This window comes from Mandrillus leucophaeus, unplaced genomic scaffold (assembly GCF_000951045.1).
Source record: "Mandrillus leucophaeus isolate KB7577 unplaced genomic scaffold, Mleu.le_1.0 Scaffold226, whole genome shotgun sequence".
Taxonomy (NCBI): domain Eukaryota; kingdom Metazoa; phylum Chordata; class Mammalia; order Primates; family Cercopithecidae; genus Mandrillus; species Mandrillus leucophaeus.
In genome coordinates, this window is record NW_012102321.1 from 3,342,476 (window position 1) to 3,363,990 (window position 21,515).

A 21,515-nucleotide genomic window follows, 5' to 3' on the forward strand; every position below is an offset into this window, starting at 1 on the left:
TACAAGGTGCCCTTCATGACTGGGCACAACTCACCACATGCCTTCACCAAACAGAGTCATAGAATGTAACCTACCTTCTCACTTCACAGGGTGGTAAGAAAACAGTATATGTCAAAAATAATAATTTTAAACTCCTGCGTATCTATTTCCATCACAACTATTTCTCAGAGCTTTTGCAGTTATAATACTTTATTATTCTCCAAGTGAACTTGGCAATAATTAGTAGGCTTGACCTACTAATCTCATTCTGCCTCTCAGCCACAAAAGATACAGCTGGTCACTCCTTTTGTCACTGCAGCCCCCCTGTGATCCTCCTATCTCCTGACTGTTTCTTCATAGTCTTCTTTGCGGCACCCTCTACCCCAACCTTTCCTTTATCTTACCTCTTACGGTGGGAACAATTCAGGGCTGGGTCCTGAGCCTATTTCTCTTCTCTGTCTTCCTCCTTAGATAAACTCATCTATCCTCAGGGATTTAGATACTAGTTGAATTCTCCAGAACTCACAGATTTGCATCTCCAGCTCTGACCTCTAGTCTGAGCTCCAGACTGGCAAATCCAATGGCCTCCTTGACTTTTCCCCTTAGATGTCTCTATGGCAACGCAAAATTGACAGGCCTACATGAAGCTCTTTATTGCTCACCCTCCCCCAACGTGTTCCTTCTCATTGGCTCTGAAATTATTATAGTAACTAGCACTTCTGCATAATCAGTTACTCAAGCAAATATCTAGGAATTCTTTGGTTCCTCTTCCTCTGCTTTTCCCTCCCCAAGCCTCACTCTATTGCCAAGTTTCTCTATCCCCTAAACAAACCTAGATCTTTTCTTTCTTCTCTGTGTCCTTTCTTTTCCATTGTCCAGATTACTGCTTTAGGTCACTAAATGGTGTCCCTGTGTCCACTGTGGCTTCCCCGAAGCCAATTTCCATCCAGTGCAGGAGGGATTCAAAGAACAAAAATCTAAGTGGTACATTCCTCTTGGTGACTTCTTACCCATGAGCCTAGCTGGGGTCTGTGTGGCCCTGCATAGCCAACCTCAGCCTTCCCAGCCTCCAGCTGGGCCACTGTTCCCTTACTCGTCCTGGCCCAACCCCACCAGCCTTCTCCACCACAGGTTTCTACACTGGCCATTTCCTCTTCCTGGGACATCTGTCCTCCGGCTCACTGTCCACATCTTGGCATAAGTGCTACTCAGCCAAGCTTTTGCTGACCACCCTTTTTAAAGGGGGCCACTGCCCCTGTTATCCACCATAGCATCCTATTTATTACCCTCATAGCCCATCCAACACTCATAATATTTTGTGAATTCTTTATTTTCTTTTTAATATTCTGTTTCCTTCACGCCCACTCTAACAAAGCAGGGATTATGGCTCTCATGCGGTGTTGTTTGCCCCAAATCTGCACACGTTAGATACTCAGTACATGTTCACTAAATGACTCATAAAGAAGAACAAGCATTTTAAGAAAGAATAACTGATTGAATTACAAAAGAGATTTTCTTCGGTTTCATTTTGCCTTTATGTTTAACTGTAGATCATTAATGATCTCTACCAGCCCAAGGAATGCAGGACACGTGCTCTATGCAGATCCCAACATATTACTTACCCCCAAAAGAAAGGGTAGTGTGGGAATTTTGAAGGAAGCTCACTTCTTGTTTCTACTCTACAGTGTAAAAGATTCATAGACCAGTAAAGGCTGGCAGCTGGCATTTCCTGATTATCCTCATCCACCTTATCGTGGTCAGTATTGAATGTGAACCCACTGCGAGCAGAATCTATCACAACACCCACCGGGAGTTGTAAAGAGGTAGAGACGGAGTCCCTGCTCTCTAAGGGAAGAGGCAAAATAGACCAAATAAAAATACAAAAAGCTGAAAATGCCCCCCAAACACATCAATATATATAGAACCAATTACCACAGTAATCGACTGGGTTTATAATAAACTGACAAGAGGGACCAGGGCAGCCTGCATGGGCAATGGAGGCACACATAAAGCGTGACTTTATAAGCCGCCTCTGCAGAATAAACCTGACTGAAGAAAAACCCCAAGGACAGTGAAGAATGTCAGAGGAGTGCCGGCGGCGGGTTTACCCTATTAACGCTGGTTTCCCCTGGTCCTGGCACTCACGTTTCACCTACAAAGCACATATTTTAACTGGCAGATTTATCGAGAAATTGAGCTGGAGAAATGCTTCCTTCTACTTTTCTTTTTCTTTCTTTTTAATATGCAAAAGCAAAAACATTTTAAGGCCTGCTTGAACTTGCTTAGTTTTTGCAATTGCTCTAAAATGAGGGCTTTTGTAATATTACATTCTAAACGAGAGGAATGGTGCTGTCCCTTGCCAGGCTTAAACACGCTGATGGGCTTTGTATGGTTATGACTTAGTGCAGCCATCTCCTGCTTTCTAATTATGGTGGGCTTTAGGAGGAGATAAGGGTGACTGCTTTCTCAGTCCCAGGGTATGAACTTGTTTAGACAGGTACTGTCCCCACTCCAGCCTCAGTGGGTAGCCACTGGACCTCTAGCAATCTATGAACAATCCTTCATAAAACTGCAAGGGAGTGGTCCGGGCATCCCACATGACCTGGGAATGGCCTAATCTAGCCGGATAAATCCTCTCCCCAGAAATGCCTTACGTTGCAAGGTCTTTCATTCATTCAAAGTTCCCCATACCTCCCCACTTGTTTCCCCTTACAGTGCCTTTCGGAGTCTCTCCGAGAGCAGCTGCCTTTGGTATAGGCACTTTGGTACTTGAAAACCAAATCTTGCCCCCTGGAAACTTTCCAAGAAATGGGATGAACAATGAATGTGGGGAGCGTGTTCTGGGTCTTACAACAGGTTTTCCTGCTTCTCCCATGGGTCCTGCTGAGGGCTCAGCAACACTGTCCTATGGATACTAGCTCACCAGCTGTCAGCTTTGCCCTCAACATCTAGAATTCCACGGTGGTTTATAAGTCTTCTTTTATTAACCACTGCACTCCTAGCACCTAACACTGTGCCTCATCTATATATAATAAACACTCAATACATCTTTTTTAATGAATGCATAAACATCATTATTGCAAAGGAATTCATAGATTTCCCTCAAGATGCTGCTAATTGAGGCCTACATACCAGTGACTCTGCAGACAGCAATATGTCAACAATAAAGACAAAGTTCATCTGGAAATTTCCAAGAGAGAGAAGTTAATCAGATTGGAAAACTGTCTACTTATCAGTAACACAGACTGAAATGATATATTCTGCGGCCTTTGACTAGTGTAGCATTGATTAATGCATTGATCACCTGCATTTCGCAGAGTAGCTGGCCATTAGGGCCAGATTTGAAAATGATGTGACTGCCCTCATTTTCAAAAAATGAGTTACTTACCTGATTCATTTCTTGCTGATTTCCTTAACATTAGTTTTTTCTTATATATTTGTATTTTTCCTTTAACTTATATCTTCTATTAATTGAACCAACTTTCGAAGAGTTTCATGAGATTCAGAGAATCTCATGTTGTCTCTGACAACAGAGAAATGTAAACTAGAAATGGACAGAAAATGGCTAGTGGCCAAACAAACAAGAGCTTAGATGAAAGGGGTTCCATTATTTGTTGGTTTAGGTCAAAGTATTTTTGTGCCTGTTGTTTCAGTTTAAACACAGGTTGCATGTTATACCTAATACACACTCCCTCACCTTCTGCAAAGAAAACTTTCCTACTCACTTTGTAAAAGAAAGGAAAATATAAAAAAGGTAGTAAAAGAAAGACCATTGTTGACTCCTACAACATTAACTGGTAGCTGGAAACTTACAATAACAATCACTAATTGGAGGTACACAAATGGATCTAACCCAGGTCCTAATAATTAATTCTAGTCTCACCTTGTGTTTAATCAGTTGGTTTTTATGTCCAGCTTGTTATTTTAATGCCAAATTCCCAGACATCACATTATCTATCCCCCAACCCCAACCTAACCTCACACACACAAAGCAGCAAACATGGAGATATGAAAGGAGGGATGAGCAGCTGGAACAAGACCGCCTTCAGCATGATAAAAGGGTGAGCTGCTGCCAGGAGGTTGGAGGGGAGGGTGTTTGGGGAGATGCTCTCTTAAGCGACATGCTATCATTTCTGGGAAATAGAAGAAGAAGAGAAAAAATATGGCATTCACTCATTTATTAAAAAAATATTAACTGTCTGCCTGCTAGATGCTGTACATGGTAAAATGCATTGCAGGAGATGGGGTAGGAGTAGGAAGAGAATTCAGAGATTTGTGAACATGGCCCCAACCTTTCAACAATTGTTGACCCTCTTATGCCTCAGAGAATATAAAAGTGTTTCTCTAAAGCAGGATTGTTCATTGAAATCAGGATAATAAATAAGCCTAACAAAAACACAAAACTACTAATGTTATCTCTCAGCCCCCATTTGCACTTCTGTTGAAACTGGGTTGTTAATGGAGCTGGAGTCCCCCCTGTGAGGAACCAGAGGTATCTGCACCTGCATTTGTATGCAGCCCGTGGAACCGGCCTGTGCAGACTTTGTGTCATAGGTCACAGGGAAGCTGACACAGCTGGGCACTTTTATTTTTTCCACCTTTGGAGGATGTGCCTGACAGCTCCTTTGCACTTAAAAGGGAGTAACCCCCAGGCTGCTTATCAAAAAGCTTCCCCAGGGAGGCTGAGATGGGAGGATCCTGAGGCCAGGACTTTGAGGCCAGCCTGGGAGTCTTTTCTACAGACAGCACATTCTTACAGCGTCCACTCCAGCCCCCACTGCCAAAAAAAAATTCTCACATGGGTGGGAGAAGTGGTATTTGTTTCCTGGTCTTTTCCAATAAAACTGGCTACAACAAGGTCTGAATATGGTTGGCAAAGGAGGTGATCCTGATCCTGATTTTTGGAATGGAGATTTGACCCTTCTGTTCCACTAACCACAAGTTAGTAGGTGATTTGTGACTTCTGCAATATACATATGTGTTGTACAAAGGGTGAATTTTACCCAGGGCAAGTTTTACTAACATCTCTTTTAAATTTTTATCAGTTGCTATTTTCTTCAAAAATAGGGAGATGAGTTTCAAATTTCATTCAAATAATGCTAATAATAGTAACGTAGTAATAATCAGTCCCAATGCACTGAACACTTAAAAAATACTAGACATTGTGCTTTATGTATAATTATATCCAATCCTGGTACAACCTTTTAATATAAGTATTGCTAACCCTATTTTACAGACATGGAAACTGAGGCTCACAGCCATTAAGTAAACTTCTCAAGAACCATATCTAAAAAAATTTTTGAAGCAATTCTGTGTAATAATAAATCCTTGCTACAGACAACTACATTCAACTACTTCCATTGCAATATCAACCGAGTTAACCTATTTAACCTTGAGTCAGGCAGTATTAAATGGTTGCATTCCCTTATCAGAAGTAGAAATCATTTGCTGAGTTTATAGAGTCACAGAACATTAGAACTAGAAGAAACTCTAAGTATAATCTAATTTCATTATTATACAGATAAGAAAATTATTTTGAAGAGGGTTAATAATTTACTCTAGGTCAGCTGGCTGGCTACTGGCTCAATTGAAACAAAAAACCCAGTTCTCCCAGATCCCAATCCAGTACTCTTTCCCTCAACATGTTGTCTGAGAGTAGGATGGACAATACAGCAGGCCCCCATCATCATCAGGTTTGTTTTCTGCCACTTCAGCTAATTATAGTCAACTCAGTCCAGAAATAAGGTAAGACATTTTGAGATAGAGAAACCACATTCATCTAACTTTTATTACAGTATAATTATCTTATTTTATTATCAGTTATGGTTGTTAATCTCCTACCGATTTATAAATTAAACTTTGTCATAGGTATGTAAGCACAGGAAAAAAAAAAAAAAAACCTAGTATATGTAGGGTTCAGTACTATTCAAGGTTCCAGGCATCCATTGGGGTTCTTGGAAAAGATTCCCTGCAAATAAAGGGGACTACTGTATAGACATTTTATTGCTTAGGACATGAGGTACTCACCCCAAAAGATATGAAAACCCCAATGATGTCAAGTTCAGATTCTCACATCTGATGTTGAATCTTCCCTTCCCTTACCCTTTATCTTGTGATTTTTTTTTTTCCTTAACACATTTCCTGCAGAGATAATTAGTGGTGGATTGGAGCCTATAACTTAATCAAGATAATATGCCTGGTAAATATATGTCTTGTACTATTTAGCCTCTAGCCATATGCTTACTTCTCCTGGGTCTGTATTTCCATGGCCAGCCCAGTTGCACATTGAGCTACATGTTGGATAAAAGAAAATGCACTAAACAAATCGGCCCCAGTTTAGCTTGGCCATAAATAGAGTTTCCTTTCTACATACCCCATCCAGGGATCTACGCTTCTCTCTTTTCCACAGTCATGTTGGTTATCATTCTGATAGTTAGCAATTATTTCCTATAGGTCCTACATTATTCTAGGAGCTATGGGAATTCAGAAAACAATTGTAAGGGTTTTGCGTTTGCTATTTCATCTGCCTGGATTGTTCTGCTTCCCATCTTTGCATGACCAGCTCCTTATCTTTCAAGTCTCAGCTCAAAATCACCGTCACTGAGGCTTTCTCTGTGCTGGCCATCTGGATTTACTCCAGTCCTCCAGTCAACCTCTGGTACGTCAACTGGTTTCAGTTTCCTCAAAGCATCTATGAGTATCCAAAATTACTGCTTTCATTTATTTATTACTTGACATTTCTCTCTCTTCTCACTAGGATATGAGCTCCAGAAAAGCAGGAAAAGTTTCTGCATCATTCATTATCATAGCTCCAGAGCCTAGTCCAATGACTAGTAGAGAAGGTGTTAAATAAATAAATGAACAGCCCATTCCAGGAAGCAATCAATCAAGTTCTGAAGGCAAAGTTTACATATCTGGAGTAGTTGGGAATAGTCCAGAATATGATAAAATTAACTACTAAATTGTATGGTAGAGACAATATGTTACTATTGTCAGGCTCATAATTATATGAAAGGAGCTTTCATCAGCACTAGAATTTTCCCATCAACCAAAATACTATCCAGGTTAGGATGCAAAACTCTTCAAAAACTTTCTAGAGGAAAAAATGAGGGCCTCATTTGAACACTGCTTTTAGCAACCTAGACAGAGATTTCCTGAGATAGTAAGATTAGGACAATGTTGCCTAGAGTAGTACAAAGCTATTAAATGAAAAAGTCAGCTTATTGCCTTTAATACTGATTTTTGGTATGTTTCCAATTCCTTTCAGTGCCTGAGGGCTTTAGATAGTTCAATTCTTCAATTCTGCACACAAACTATTTTCTGCACACAAGCCTAGTGATCAATGGCCTAATCAAAGAAAAGCCTTGGTCCAAAGTGAAAACCACTCAGGATAGTCCTCCTGCCTGACACTCCTCTGTGGAGTTCACATCAGGGCATAACCCTGGAGACCACCGTGCCATGGCTCCAGTGTCGAAGTTTCTGTATTAGACAGGATGAAAAAAGACAGTAAGAGAACCCACTGCCTGCAGGTCTTCAAGAAAAATATATAGACTTGCTATACAAAATGTGGTCTTGGAACTAACAGCTTTGGCATCATCTGGGAGCTTGTCAGAAACGCAGAATTTCAGGACCCACCCAGACTTACTGAATTAGAATCTCCATTTTAACAAGATCTTAGGTGATACATATGCGTATTACATTTTAAGAAGCACTGTTGGATAAGAGACAAAAACTATTCCAACAACTGTGTCGTCATTATGGATCATGGCCAAAATAAATCCCACAACACTCAAAAATACAAAAAACTAAGAGTTAATGGCAGTGGATCACCATGAAATCTACCTAGGGTTGATTTCTGTTTCTGTGGGTTTACCTTTGACCAGTTTCCTGGCTTCAGTTGTTTCTTATTCTACCTCATTTTGTTCACAAACTTTTCTACTTTGATCTGTTTTTGTGCAATTGGCAGGCTAAAAGGCAAGGAGCGATTCCCAGTCCATCTCAGTAGGTAAAGGCATTCTTTTTTTTGTTTGTTTTTTGAGAAGGAGTCTCCCTCTGTCACCCAGGTTGGAGTACAGTGGCGCAATCTCCGCTCACTGTAAGCTCCGCCTCCCGGGTTGATGCCATTCTCCTGCCTCAGTCTCCCGAGTAGCTGGGACTACAGGCACCTGGCACCATGCCCAGCTAATTTTTTTTGTATTTTTTAGTAGAGACGGGGTTTCACCATGTTAACCAGGATGGTCTCAATCTTCAGACTTCGTGATCTGCCCGCCTCAGCCTCCCAGAATGCTGGGATTACAGGCGTCAGCCACCGTGCCTGGCCAAGGCATTCTTTTAAATCCTGACTGTATTACTTACTATTTCTGTGACCACATGCACATTATTTAAGCTCTCATTATTATTATTTCCTAATCTATAAAATGGGGAGGGTAAGACTTAAATGATATGTATGTTTGAAGATTAAATGAAAAAGGCGATATAACATGCTTAGCAAAGTGCCTGCTCAAAGTAAGTGCTCAAAAAGAAAAAAAAAAAAAAAAGGTAGCTATTTGGTAATATTATTCTTAGTAACTTTCTCCCTCAACCTACATATCTAGTTTACTCTGGACTCATTGCATCAGAGCCGAGGGACTTGGAGACTCAAATTAAATCCTCACACATATGTTTAGGAAAGCTTTAGAGTGTCTTCAGGAGGCTCTGTCTATGACACCAGTGGGCTTCGCTGTGGCAGCACCTTCATCAGGCCTGTCTGCCTGTGAATGTCATTGAACAGTTGCCTTCTCTAAATCCCCTCTCTGCTCACTACAGGTCTTTGCATGTAGCAGGCCCTCAGCAAACATTTGTTGAATGAATGAATTAATTAATCATTTAGAAAAAATAACTATATGCCATAATTGCTTTGCTACTTGAGTGCTAACTTTGTTGTTATAAATGTATAAAGAAAGATCCTTTGGAGCTAGTTTGCAACTTTGGGGTTGTAAAACGTAAAGCCTTTTAGAAATTTGTTATGACTCCCCATTGGATTTCTACAAATTTGTGTCATTTTTATGACACATGTTACAATGAAGCAAGTTAGCCTAAGAACTACGTCAGCCTCAAATACACAAGGACAGGTCTAGGCTGACCAGCATTCACAGAGCAGGAGTAGAAGGCATTGCTGATTCAGCTGTTGTTTTTGGTTCAGCCAAAGCAAAGGTCTGTTTACTATCTTGGGAGAGGAACCAATTTAGTCTTCGTGGGCTTTATCCACATACAAACGTGGAAGACATGGCATCTTGTCTGCTGGAAATACAATGCCATGTAGCTGGTTTACTTCTTTCTTTGACTCTGATTTACCGCTGCTTAGAGCCTGAGCATCACATTAGAGAATGAACTAAGCTTGTGCCTCAGAGGGAGAGCAAGTCATTCTTCTCAGCTTTCCCGATGGGAAGGAAGAAACTGGCCAGAAAAAAAAGATGGATTATGTAGAAAAAATGTGGATTACGAACGAGAAGGTGCAGTGGAATGGAAGAGCTTGCTTATTACAATTTGCCCACCCAGATAACCCCACTGATATGCACCAAAAGCAATAGCAAGAAAAGGTGATGGCAAAAGTCAGATCTAAAGCAACAATGAAAGTGATATTGGAAAAGGAAGGGAAGAAAGACCCAAGGAAATCCACTCCTGAATGAAGTATAAAGAAAAGAAAAAGAAAAAAAATGTACCGTGCTTAGTGCATCAGGTGAGGTACAATTAAACCCCTGAAAGTTCTAATTTAAAATAGGTTTCCTTTTTTCTTGGTTATTTCTCTGGGATATACAGATCTATATCTCTTTACTGGTTTCTCATGAAGTAAGAAAATATAAAGGATCCATTCCTTTAACAAAATGTGGATGTTAATTACATGCCAGGCACTATGTCAGGGATGAAGACTCAAAGATTAATAAGACGTGGCCATATCATTTTGTAATTCCTCCCAGACTTCAGTCCAAAGCTCAGCTTTCTGCAGATAAAAAAGTATGTTTTCCTTTGTTATCAGTTACCTCACTGATACAGTTAACTCAGGATAACATAAACTTTCAGAATATACTTTTCAATCTTTGAAAAGAGTTTTATTATAACAGTGGCAGATGCTTGTGGGAAAAGCAATTTGGAAGTTTTTAGTCCAAAAAATAAAAGTCCCTCATCCATATCTCTAATCTTGGAGCAAACAGATAATTTATTTTGAGATTATATGTTCATGTTTCTCTATAAGTATGCATGTTTGTATGTATGTGTATATTATATAAATATACACACAAACTCATATACATATATAACATACATTATATATAAATATATATTTTTTGAGAAAAAGGATAACATAATTAAATATATATGTATTTATAATTTTACAGAAAGACCAGACCCTAGTATATCTATTCTTCTAAAGCTTGCTTTGTTCACTTCCATTGGCTAGGAATAGACTATCTTTGAGTGGATAGACAATAAACTGGTAGCAGTGGTTGCCTGATTGCCTCTAGGGAGTGGAACTGGATTACTGGGAAATAAGAGTGGGAAGAAGATTTACTTTTCATTTTATTCTGTTTTCTGCATTTTGATTACTTTAAATAAATAAACTTTTGAAATTAAAAAAAAAAGAGAAATATGGTAAATACTGTCAAGTCTATTATTATGGAAGACAGTCGTGCAGGGAAATGACAATCCAGGGAAATGTGGAGAGTGCTGCCAAAGGATGCATATGAAGAGCTGTGAGAGCATAAAATAGGCAGCAGAGAACCCTGTCTGAGTGTCAGGGGAGGCTTGGTGGGAGTGATGTTGGAGCTAGCTCTTGAAGAGTGGGAAGGAGGAGATGGTAGAATGGAGGGCGGGTTAGATAGATTGAGAACCACATGCCCCAAGTCTTGGAAGTGTGAAAAACCTTGATGCCCTCTTTCAAACTAGGGAAATCTTAGTCCTGGACCCATGATGGGGCCTGACATTTGGCAGGATATTATTTAATTATTTAAGGTCTAGCAATTTATAGAACTTTAGGAGGTGAAAGAAAAATGCAAGCAAGAAACATAAACCATAGCCAGGAAGACTAATGTGTTGATCCTCAGGGCCTGGAAAGAGAGATAGATGCCCCCAGGAATTACGCAACAGAACAGACACAAAGGGACAAGAGAGTTTCAAGTGGAGGACAAGAGAAGCATTCAAGAGAGAAAATTTCTGAGTAAGACAGAGTAGTGGTGGAGACTTCAGAGAGCAAATCTGTGACCTTGGATTGAAGCAGGAAGGAAGTCTCTAGGGACCTAAACTGTGCAGAGGCAAATGAAAAGGTTTAGGATTGACAGAAGATAACCTTATGTCATCAGAGTGGAGGGTACTCGGGGTAGGTAGCAGTCAGTGATGCAATGGCTGGAGAGGTGAGAGGGGGTGGTAGGCTGAAAAATGGCTCCCACAGTCCTAATCTCTAGAACCTGTGAATGGCAAAGGAGAGTTTACAAATGTCATTGAATTAAAGATCTTGAAATGGGGAGATTATCTTGGATTATCTGTGTGGGCCTAAAGCAATAAAAAGGGTGTTTATAAAAGGGATGCAGGAGGAGTCAAAGTCATAGAGAAGGCTATGTGGCTCAGAGACTGGAGTGATGCACTTTAAAGACGGGGAAGAGGCCACACACTAAGGAATGCAGGTGGCCTCTAGAAGCTGTAAAGGACAAGGCAAGAGATTCTTTCCTAGAGCTCCCAGAAAGAACAAGCCCTGGTGGTGCCTTGAATTTAGTCCAGTGAAACTGAGTTTGGACTTCTGGCCCCCAGAACTCTAAGAAACATAAATATGTGCTTTTTTAAGTCACCAAGTTTGTGGTAATTTGTTGCAGCAGCCACAGAAAACTAATATAGGGAGCGCAGTCAATTGTTCGTGCTGAGAAGGCAGAAAGGAGTTACTGAAGGGTTTCAAGCTGAGGAGTGATGTCATTAAATAGCATTTAAAAATAACAGGCCAGGCACAGAGGCTCACACCAGCAATCCCAGCACTTTGGGAGGCTGAGGCAGGCAGATCACGAGGTCAGGAGATCAAGACCATCTGGCTAACACGGTGAAGCTCCATCTCTACTAAAAATACAAAAATTTAACCAGGCATGGTGGCAGGGGCCTGTAGTCCCAGCTACTCGGGAGGCTGAGGCAGGAGAATGGCATCAACCCAGGAGGCGGAGCTTGCAGTGAGCCAAGATCGCACCATTGCACTCCAGCCTGGGCAACAGAGCAAGGCTCTGTCTTAAAAAAAAAAAAAAAAAAAAAGGTAACAGACGGTGAACTGTAGAATGTAGAATGGAGTGGAGTGGCAGGAAACTGAAGAGGAAGAGATACATGACGAGGTGATTGCAATAGTTTTTGAGAACCTTGAAGAAACGGAGAATGGGAGATGCTGTTGAAGACATCCTTAGGTGGTGAAAAGGACTTTGTAATGGTTTAATGTGGAGAGTAAAGAGGAGGATCAAGAAGGAATCCTCACTCTACGCTGTGACCCATCAATGGAGTTCACAAATCTACCACAGTGTAGTACTTATGGGGAAGAGAAAGCATCCATCATTGAGGTGCTTGGAGAATTTCCAGGTAGAAATGCTAAACACTCAAGAGCAAACGAGGTTTCAAGCCTCAGAAAAAAGGAGAGAATTAGGAGCGCCAGTGGAGGTGGCTGCAAAAGGACAGTGCCCAACAATAGGAGGGAGAGACTCACTAAGCACAAAACCCCATGAAATGACCAAGATGCATATGGTTTCTTTAGAGGGATATGCACACACACACAAAAAAAGAGAAATAAAGGCCAAAGATTTATGGAGAGAATCTGCACAGAATTACATCTGGGGCATCAAGGAAAAGAGGATTTTCAAGAAAGCTGCCCTGGTCAAGAGGGACACAGTCTTCTGCTGAGATACATGGGATGGTCACAGGATTGACATCAGGGAATCTCCAATTAAGAAGCCCTAGGTAGATTTCCTTCTCCCAGCATTGTTTTTGTAGAGCAAAATAGCTGAAAGTGATAATTGGAAGAGTGAACTGGAGGTGAGGAAGTAGAGAAAAGAGGTATAAACTACCCTTGTAAGAAATGAGGTGCCAATACATTGAAAAGGAACAGCGGTAAAGAGGAGTGCGTGTTTATAAAAGGATTATTTTTTAGGAAGATACAAGGTTGCAGAAGAGAGAGTTCAGTGACTGAAGAGGTTGTAAAGATTAAAAAGGAGGAGGGTAATGAAGGAGTGAGGTCTAGAGGAAGCAGGGAGGGATGGGTGCCAGCACGCAGGTGGAGAAGTTAGTCTGGAGAGGAAGAACCTCCCGACATTTTCTGTGGCATGTGGGCAAAGAACGATGGGAGAAGATAGGAGTAAGGTTAGACATGGGGACGGGAGGTTGAAAATTTCATTTCTGAAATGTTTTACTTGCTCTGTAAAAACAAATTAAGACAGAAGCCAGGTGCAGTGGCTCATGCCTATAATCCCAGCACTTTGGGAGGCTGAGGTGGGTGGATCACCTGAGGTCGGGAGTTCAAGACCAGCCTGACCAACATGGAGAAACCCCGACTCTACTAAAAATACAAAAATTAGCTGGGCGTGGTGGTGTATGCCTGTAATCCCAGCTAAAGGCAGGAGAATCGCTTGAACCCGGGAGGCAGAGGTTGCGGGTGAGCCGAGATCGCACCATTGCACTCCAGCCTGAGCAACAAGGGCGAAACTCTGTCAAAAAAAAAAAAAAAAAATTAAGACAGGCTTCATCAGACTTATCTTGAGCAAGATGAGCCTCAACGTTGGTATGGCAAACCACATAGTGTTAGCATGACAAATAAGTGCCTGTTGAATGGGAGGCTGCCTTCCGAAGATCTGGCCCAAAACACCCATCTCTGAATTTTCCTCAGTCAGGCATAACTAAAGCAAGTTACATATCTGCAATAAAACCCACATGGAAGTCACCACCTCAGGGGGGCTTTTACACCATCACTACCACCATCACCACTGTCAGTGACAACAAAGCAACAGCAACAGCAAACACCTTGAGTGCTTACCATGTGCTTGGCTCTGTGGTTCTGTGGCTCTGAGAATTTAAAGTTGCATAAGGCAAAAAACCTACTCATGAGAATTCTATGACTTTGTAGAGAGAAGAGGAGACTTTTATCCGAATACCTAACCTGAGAACACATCCCATGTAAAGGAAGATTCATAAGGATTCCTAAACTGTCGGGGCTGGAGAACTAGAGAGGGCATTACAGATGAGGTCCAGATAAATGATTGACTAAAGCAATATCACCCGGATGACTCCAGACTTCCATCCTTAAGTCCTGTGCTTTTTCCATTTCACTTCACCCTGGTAAAGTTCCTTTCCTATTCAATCAATACATAATTTTAGGTATCTGGTCATAAGTACAGAAATAAGAAACAGAGAAACTCATTTTACTAGAAGGGTTTTCAAGTCAGAGCAGGCAATAACATGTAATCAAAGGACTCAAGCCCAAAAATAGTGTCCCTTGCATGTCACAGAAGGTATAGCCCTCGCAGCACACTTGTCACTCCTAGGGTAAAGTTTCGTTCAGTATCAACCCTCTCAGAGAGCAGGACAGAAGAATATCTCACTTTGTCTTACGCACATATCATTCTTTATCAGTGACATTCCCTCGTGCAGCATTTTGGAATAAAAGGAAATGGATGCCAAAGGAGGAGAAATATATTTAAAGAACCAGACTAAAGAACAAAACACATAAACCCTATAACTTAGAAGTAAGTTTTAGGAATGAAGGTGGTAGATAGAGATTGACGTAGACCTACTAAAATGTTTGAATGTCTTTTAAGATTAGTAACAAGCAAGGAGCTTAATATAGACCATATTTCAGAGAACCAAAGTCAACACTTAGACTGTGGCAAAACTAGCTCCTGAGCAGCAAGAGAGGATTGCAATCAAGAAGAATAGGGCATAATGCCAAGGCCGTGGACAGAATTTCCTCTTGGATTCAGTATTTAACCTTAAGGACATTGCATTGCTTGGGAGAGAGGCAAGGTCTAGAACCAGGAGCTCTTGGTAGGGTCAGACTCTTATCTCCCAGAAATCTGAGACCCTGGCAATCCTTGAACCACTGGCAAACAGAAATAGAAGAGGATTCAGCCCTCTGGTTCAGTCCTCAGGCTCTGGCATGAAAACATAAGAAAGCTTTGCCAGCTGGAACTGGTAGTATCTACAGTTGCTTATATTACATTGCTCTCTTGGCAAATTGGAATCAGAACAATGTTAAGATCCTGAAGTTTGAAGAGATAGCAGAAGCCTGTGGTTGTGTTTCTGAGTTTACAGGAACCAAGGCTTGAGGGGAATGAATGACTGCAGCCACTGTAGCCCAGACACAAATCTCTTGTTTCTTCTGGGAGAAAGTGCCCAGCCAGAGGAGAGACCATCATAGCTCTGCTACCTCTTGAGCAAGGGAAAGCAGGAATTTGTGTGGAGCTCAGAGAACCAAGAGCACCTCAGTCACAGAGACATACTTGCCCCTGTGGCAGCCCTGCTGACAGTAGAGGTCCCTTGTCTCAGAAGAGCCCTGCCTTGGTCATTGAGTCTTAAGATGACCCATTTCTTGAGTTTTTATTGGGCTAATTCATCACTTGCCCTTTAGCAAGTCCCATATCCACAACTTGGCCTCATCAGAATGCCATGTGGATAAACTCAAGAGAAATTCCATGAATGGCAATTCTAAAGCAGTCTTGGTTGATCAGATACAAATATACTGGCCACTATGTCTGCTATACCAGAGAGTGAATCAAGAAGGTATAAAAAAAATTCCAATTTCTTATACTTACTTGAACTGAATACTAACTTGCTGTCAAGACAGTAGACAAAGATTTGTTTGTGAGGCTGTTATTCAGAGCTATATAAATGCTTGGCCAATAGAGATTCCCTCATAACACAAATCAGTCGGAAAAATGAGCCTACGCAGAGGGCAGGATGAAGCAAGAAGGGGTTTACTATGTATGTAGCTGCTATAAAGGGATTCCAGGCAGAGTTGGGTGTGACTCCTGGAGACTGAATCATGCTCTCTGCTACTTCTCTCTTACTTTATACAAGCAGTCTGATACTTTGTCCTCCCTAGGGTAGCAAAATGGATGGTGGCTGGCAAGAATCTTTCGAGGACTCTCTCTGTGATAACTAACATAGTAAGCCTACAGTTTTGACCCCATTCTGCATCTAAAATTCCCTAAACACTTTGATTTTGAGATTTGGTTTTTGCAACCAAACCTTGGAAATGTTAAAGATGGGCACAGAGCATTGTGGGAAAATCTGAGTAAGACCCGTTATTACAGACTCCTTAAAATCGGTCTTATAGATTGTATGCAGGCAGCCGGTACTGACATGAGGTATGGCATTTGCCAACAAGCATGCCACTCACCTTTACTGATGTCTTCATACTCCAGCCAGAGTCGCCGCTGGACCTGCTTGTTTGGGTACCAGATAGAACAGGACTCCTCAAAGCCGTAGATAGCTTCCTGGATGTAATGGTTGCCGAACTGGTCCAACAACGCCACAAAATCTGCACGAGATGTAGCCCCATCCAGCGAGTGGAGAGCATTGCTGAGGGCTATGGAGAGGCATCACCCAAGGGTAAGAATGAGGGCTCACACTTTGTGTATACAGATTCCCAGGCAATTCAGTCCCAAACATGGAAGTGCCTGTGTGGCTCAAAGTGATGTGGGAGAGCTAGCTAGAAGTGTCTGGTGAGTATTTCCATTTAGCTAAATCAGACATTTCAGTTCCTAAGTGAGTATCTTTTAAGCCAGTTGGTTGTATTAACTCTGTGCCAAGTTAAGCAAAACGTTGCCAAACCTCTACTCCTGCCCCCTTTAAATCAATGTTTTTTCTTTTTTTAATCACAGGTCATGACATTAAATCAATTTAGTGAGTTCAAATAATAGCATTTGAAAAAAGCAGAAACAATTAGCATAGTCTAAAATAGAAACACAAATACCAGTCGAGAACATTTCACATCATGAAGATAAAGTATCGCTTCATGAAACTTCTGTTGTGTGCATGTGGGAGTATGTGTACGCACAAGGTCACGATACAAAATGTGTTCTAACTGTGGGTAGTGATCAAGAAAGGCAATTGCAAAATACTGCCTTCAGACGTAGACATGGGCAATGAGAAGACAATGACAGAAGAAAGGAAAGAAAAGTCACTAATACACGCCTATTTTATTGCAGAAATTCTAAAATAAAAGGACTGGGAAATGACAAATGGAAAAGAAAACTTGTTAGCCTCCTCTCCCCCAACCCTGCAGGCAAATCTTGGATTTGCTGTCTCTCTTTAAGAGAATTACTGTATATCTGTCTGAAAGATGGCCTATGGTAAATCTTCCAAATCCAATACCTTTTGGATCTGGCTAGCTTTTAATGATCTCCTCTTCTACATACCTGTCTCCCATGAAGGCAAAGTCAAGTCTAGCTCAGCTTGAGACTTCAAGTGCTGAGATCCACATCACAGTGACACCATTGTGTGACTTTGAATGGCATGTGGCAACAGCGATATTTGTTGTTAACTCCTGACATGCACAGCATCTGTGCTGGGTGCACACTGACTATGGAAATGGAGTAATATCTCTAATGTATTTTCCTAGAATGAAAAGTAGCTTAGTTCTTTCTAGATGTGCTGCACCAGAAGAGTTTCTCTCAGTAAGGTCCCCATCCCAATCACTTCTTGCCAAGAACTCTTTTGTGTTAAAAGAGAAAAAGTTCTGAGTCCCCTGTGTCCTATGAAAATGTGCTATATCCTTAATGCATTATCTTTATGCACAAAACTTTACCCTTTGTGAGTTTCTGTCTCACTTAACTTCATAACTTCTCTATTTGTCCTCTACCATTTATCTTCCTCCCATTGGCCTTAAGGCTCTACCTCCCTATTGCTGACTCTAAAACCCTAAGTAAGTTTGGAACTTACTACTCCTTAACTTACTAACTATACAGAGCGAGCTAATATCTATTTCTCTCTCTCTCTCTCAATCCCTCAGTCTCTTCATTTCACTCACTTGCTGTTTAGGAGTGTTAGGCTGATTTCTGGTTTTCCTTCCCCGCTCTTTCTTGCTCTCTTTTTTTAGTTCATTGTATGGAGTCTCTAAATTACGTTCTTTGCATTTGGAATGCTTAATTCTGTCAATTTGTAAAAAGTCTGCTTTTATGTATCCTCTCCACATACTGGAAGAGCCCAGGAAAAATTATACCTTCATTGGCTCCGGTCTTGCCCTTTCTTTCTCTTCTGTAGTCCAAGATAATATGTGCAATGTAATCTCTACTTAGAAAAGAATCCGATTCTAGCCATCTGCTCTTTTGGATAAATCTGAGTAAATAGCTCTCACACCTCATGTAGTAGCTACATTTTAGGCTGCATCTTCGACAATGGGACCAAAGGCTTCTCCCCTTGGAAAGGACTTCTAAGTTCCAGAGAAGGTGGGCAGGATAGGCCGCAGCAGTGCTCACCCTGAGAGATGGCCACTTGGTTGAGTTTGATGTGGTACATCACAGACCGGACCTTCCAGTGCTGCAGCACAGGGTACCCAGACACTTCACTGAAGTTCACCATCCCTAAGGACAGAAGAGATGTAAGCTCAGTTCTGAGACTGATTCATAAGTCCCAAATCAAAAAACATGACCCACCTCTATGAGGAGAAGTGTTGTAATTGTGAGAAAATGATTAAATGTTCTTTGATGAAGAGAATTTCTGGAACCACAGTAACAACAGCTATCATTTATTAAACCCTTACTCCATGCCAGGCATTTTGCTAAGCACTTTGCATACATATATTAAGCCATTTGATCCTTGTGGGACAGTTGTTATTATTTGAATTTTTTAAATGAGAAAATTGAGGCTCTAAGGTTGGCTGTGTTACTGCAGTAGGTGGTTTCAGAATGATAGTCACTTTCATACGCAATAACTTCTTGTTCTCAAAACCTGACTAGCCTCTCTCTGGCTACCTGGCAAATAGACTTTTTGGTGCCCAGTCATTTTGTCTGTAAAGTGAGAGCTTAACTGAGATGACCTCTTGCTTCCTTTTCAATTCTGATTCCTACCAGCTGTATGATTTGGGGCCATGCAACTCATTTGTTTGCATTTTGATATCTGAAAAATGGGGATAATGGTATTCATCCAATCTACTCTATAGGCAGGTTGTGAGAACAATACAATTATGGGCATAAAAGTATACTTTGAAAAAAGATAAGGTCCCTAAGATACCAGGTAAGCCAGGATGGCTCCAGATGAGTCTGAGGCCAGGCGGCAGTTCTTACTCATTCTGCTATAATATCCCCATAGCAAATTTATATTAAACCCTAGGCTTACTGTAATACACCCGATTTTTACTCTTTTTAATGGTTGCAGTAATTGACTTAGCTCACATACCTGATAACATTGATTTTTCTGTCTCGTTTAACTGATTTGTGTTCAGTATTTAAGTTTTAATTACTCTCAGGCTGATAATGCTTATTTCTTCTTTACCAGAAGGAACAGTATCAGGGTGACTAAATCATTAAGTGGCAGGAACAGCCAAATATTGAGTGCCATCTCTGTGCCAGACATTGTGATAGCCATGTGTTGTCTCATTTCTACTAATGGAAAAACTGAGGCTCTGAGAAGTTAAGTTAGTTGTCCAAAGTCACTCTCAATAAACACAACCTTACAGCCTCTTAGTGATGTTATTAATGGGCTGTTCTTCCTTGAGTACCTTGAAGGAAGAGTGTCACCCTGTTTGAATTCTAGCCATTACTATAAATATAAGTGCTACCGAAACAAAATAATTAGGTCATAGGAAAAAAAGTTGCCTTGCTAGGTTTAGAAAACCAATTTTAGCTTTATTTCTATGCTTAATCTTTGCTATATGTGTAAGTTATAGGAATATATACACACTTGCATATGTGTGTACATATTTATATATATACAAATATAAGAGCAATATATAGTAAATTTATATATATTATGCATAGAATGTGTGCTGTGTGTGCATATCTACAAATATAATGGCAATAATACATATGTAGTGAATTATCCTGCCATTTTGACCCATGTTTCTTTCAGGCTAAATCAACTAATTTAATACTTAAACTGGATGAAGAGTCGGTAGGATTAATTAGCTGCTTGTCAACCCTGATCAAATTAGGTGAGTAACTGCCAAATTTTCATTTCTGTGTGAATTATATGGGAATAATTTTTGGTAAGGCAAAAAGAAAACAGGTCAGGAAACGTGCTTAGTGAATCAATTGCTTAAATTTTATCTTAGGCAATCAAAGGTAAGCTACCTGAAACTAAGAGAAGGTTTTTAGTATTCTTTTCTTTCAAATATTCTTTTAGGGCATTAATCTTTGTGACTACCAACAGTCATACTACTACATACTTTGGCTTTTAACTTTCACGTTAACTTCAGAAGCATACAAATGGAATTCTAACTTTATAAGTTTAAGACTTCAGTCACATGCTTTAAAGGTACATTTTATGAGAGCATAAGATGTGCATGATATGTAGAACTATTTAATATAACAAGTATTGTCTAATTAGATCAGCTCAACGGCTTTGCTTTTAGTTTGAAAAGTTTATTTATAAAAAAAAATAACAAGTCCACTAAATAAAAGTTTTTCAAATTATTAGGCAAAGCCACCTTTAATTGAATTATTTCATAGGGGAAAAAGAAACAGGAAAGAAATCACAAAGCCTGAGCTCTGAGGTTGGCTGTGATGCTGCAGTAAGTAGTTTCAAAATGACCGTCACTTTCATACCCGTAACTTCTTGTTCTCACAACCTAACTATCCTCTCTGGCTACCTGGCCCAGGGATCTTTCTGTTCCCAGTTGTTTCATCTGTAAGGTGAGAGTTTTAGGTGAGATGATCTCTTGCTTTCTTTTCAGTTTGGATTCCTACCAGTTGTGTGACTTTGGGGAGGCCACTCATTTACTTGTGTTTTCATGTATGAAAAGTGTAAATAATAGTATTCATCCTATCTACCTTACAGGCAGGTTGTGAGAACAAAATAAAATTATAGGCATAAAAGTTCTTTGAGAAAGCTGGGCGCGGTGGCTCACGCCCATAATCCCAGCACTTTGGGAGGCTGAAGCGGGCAGATCACTTGAGGTCAAGAGTTTGGGACCAGGCTGGCCAACATGGTGAAATCCCATCTCTACTAAAAAAAAAAGAAAAAAGAAAAAAGAAAAATAGCTGGGTATGGTAGTGCGTGCCTGGTGCGTGCCTGTAGTCCCAGCTACTAGGGAGGCTGAGGCAGAAGAACTGCTTGAACCCAGGGGCCAGAAGTTGTAGTGGGCCAGGCTCACGCTATTGCACTCCAGCCTGGGTGACAAAGTGGAACTCTGTCTCAAAAAAAAAAAAAAAAAGTTCTTTGAGAAAAGAGAAAGTATCATACACATACATGGCCTCCATAATTTTATCATGATCACCCTCCTTACCTCTCTCTCATCATACCTAACTGCGTAAACTTGGCATTTCTTAATTAGTGCTTTTGTTAAAACTTCCTGGGCTTTTTAGTCCAGAACAACAGAGGGAAGATAAAATAAA

At 40.7% G+C, this 21,515-nt stretch overlaps 1 protein-coding gene across 2 annotated transcripts in view; it reads right to left on the reverse strand.

Moving 5' to 3' along the window:
• The window catches only part of ASTN1 (astrotactin 1), a 314,268-nt gene that overhangs the window by 60,647 nt on the left and 232,106 nt on the right, over positions 1-21,515 (reverse strand). For both annotated transcript variants that reach the window (XM_011981446.1, XM_011981445.1), the window contains exons 15-16: positions 18,441-18,545; positions 16,361-16,549 (exon numbers count right to left, since the gene is read on the reverse strand). In XM_011981446.1, coding sequence (XP_011836836.1) covers positions 16,361-16,549; positions 18,441-18,545 — 294 coding nt within the window. The remainder of the gene's footprint in view (positions 1-16,360; positions 16,550-18,440; positions 18,546-21,515) is intronic.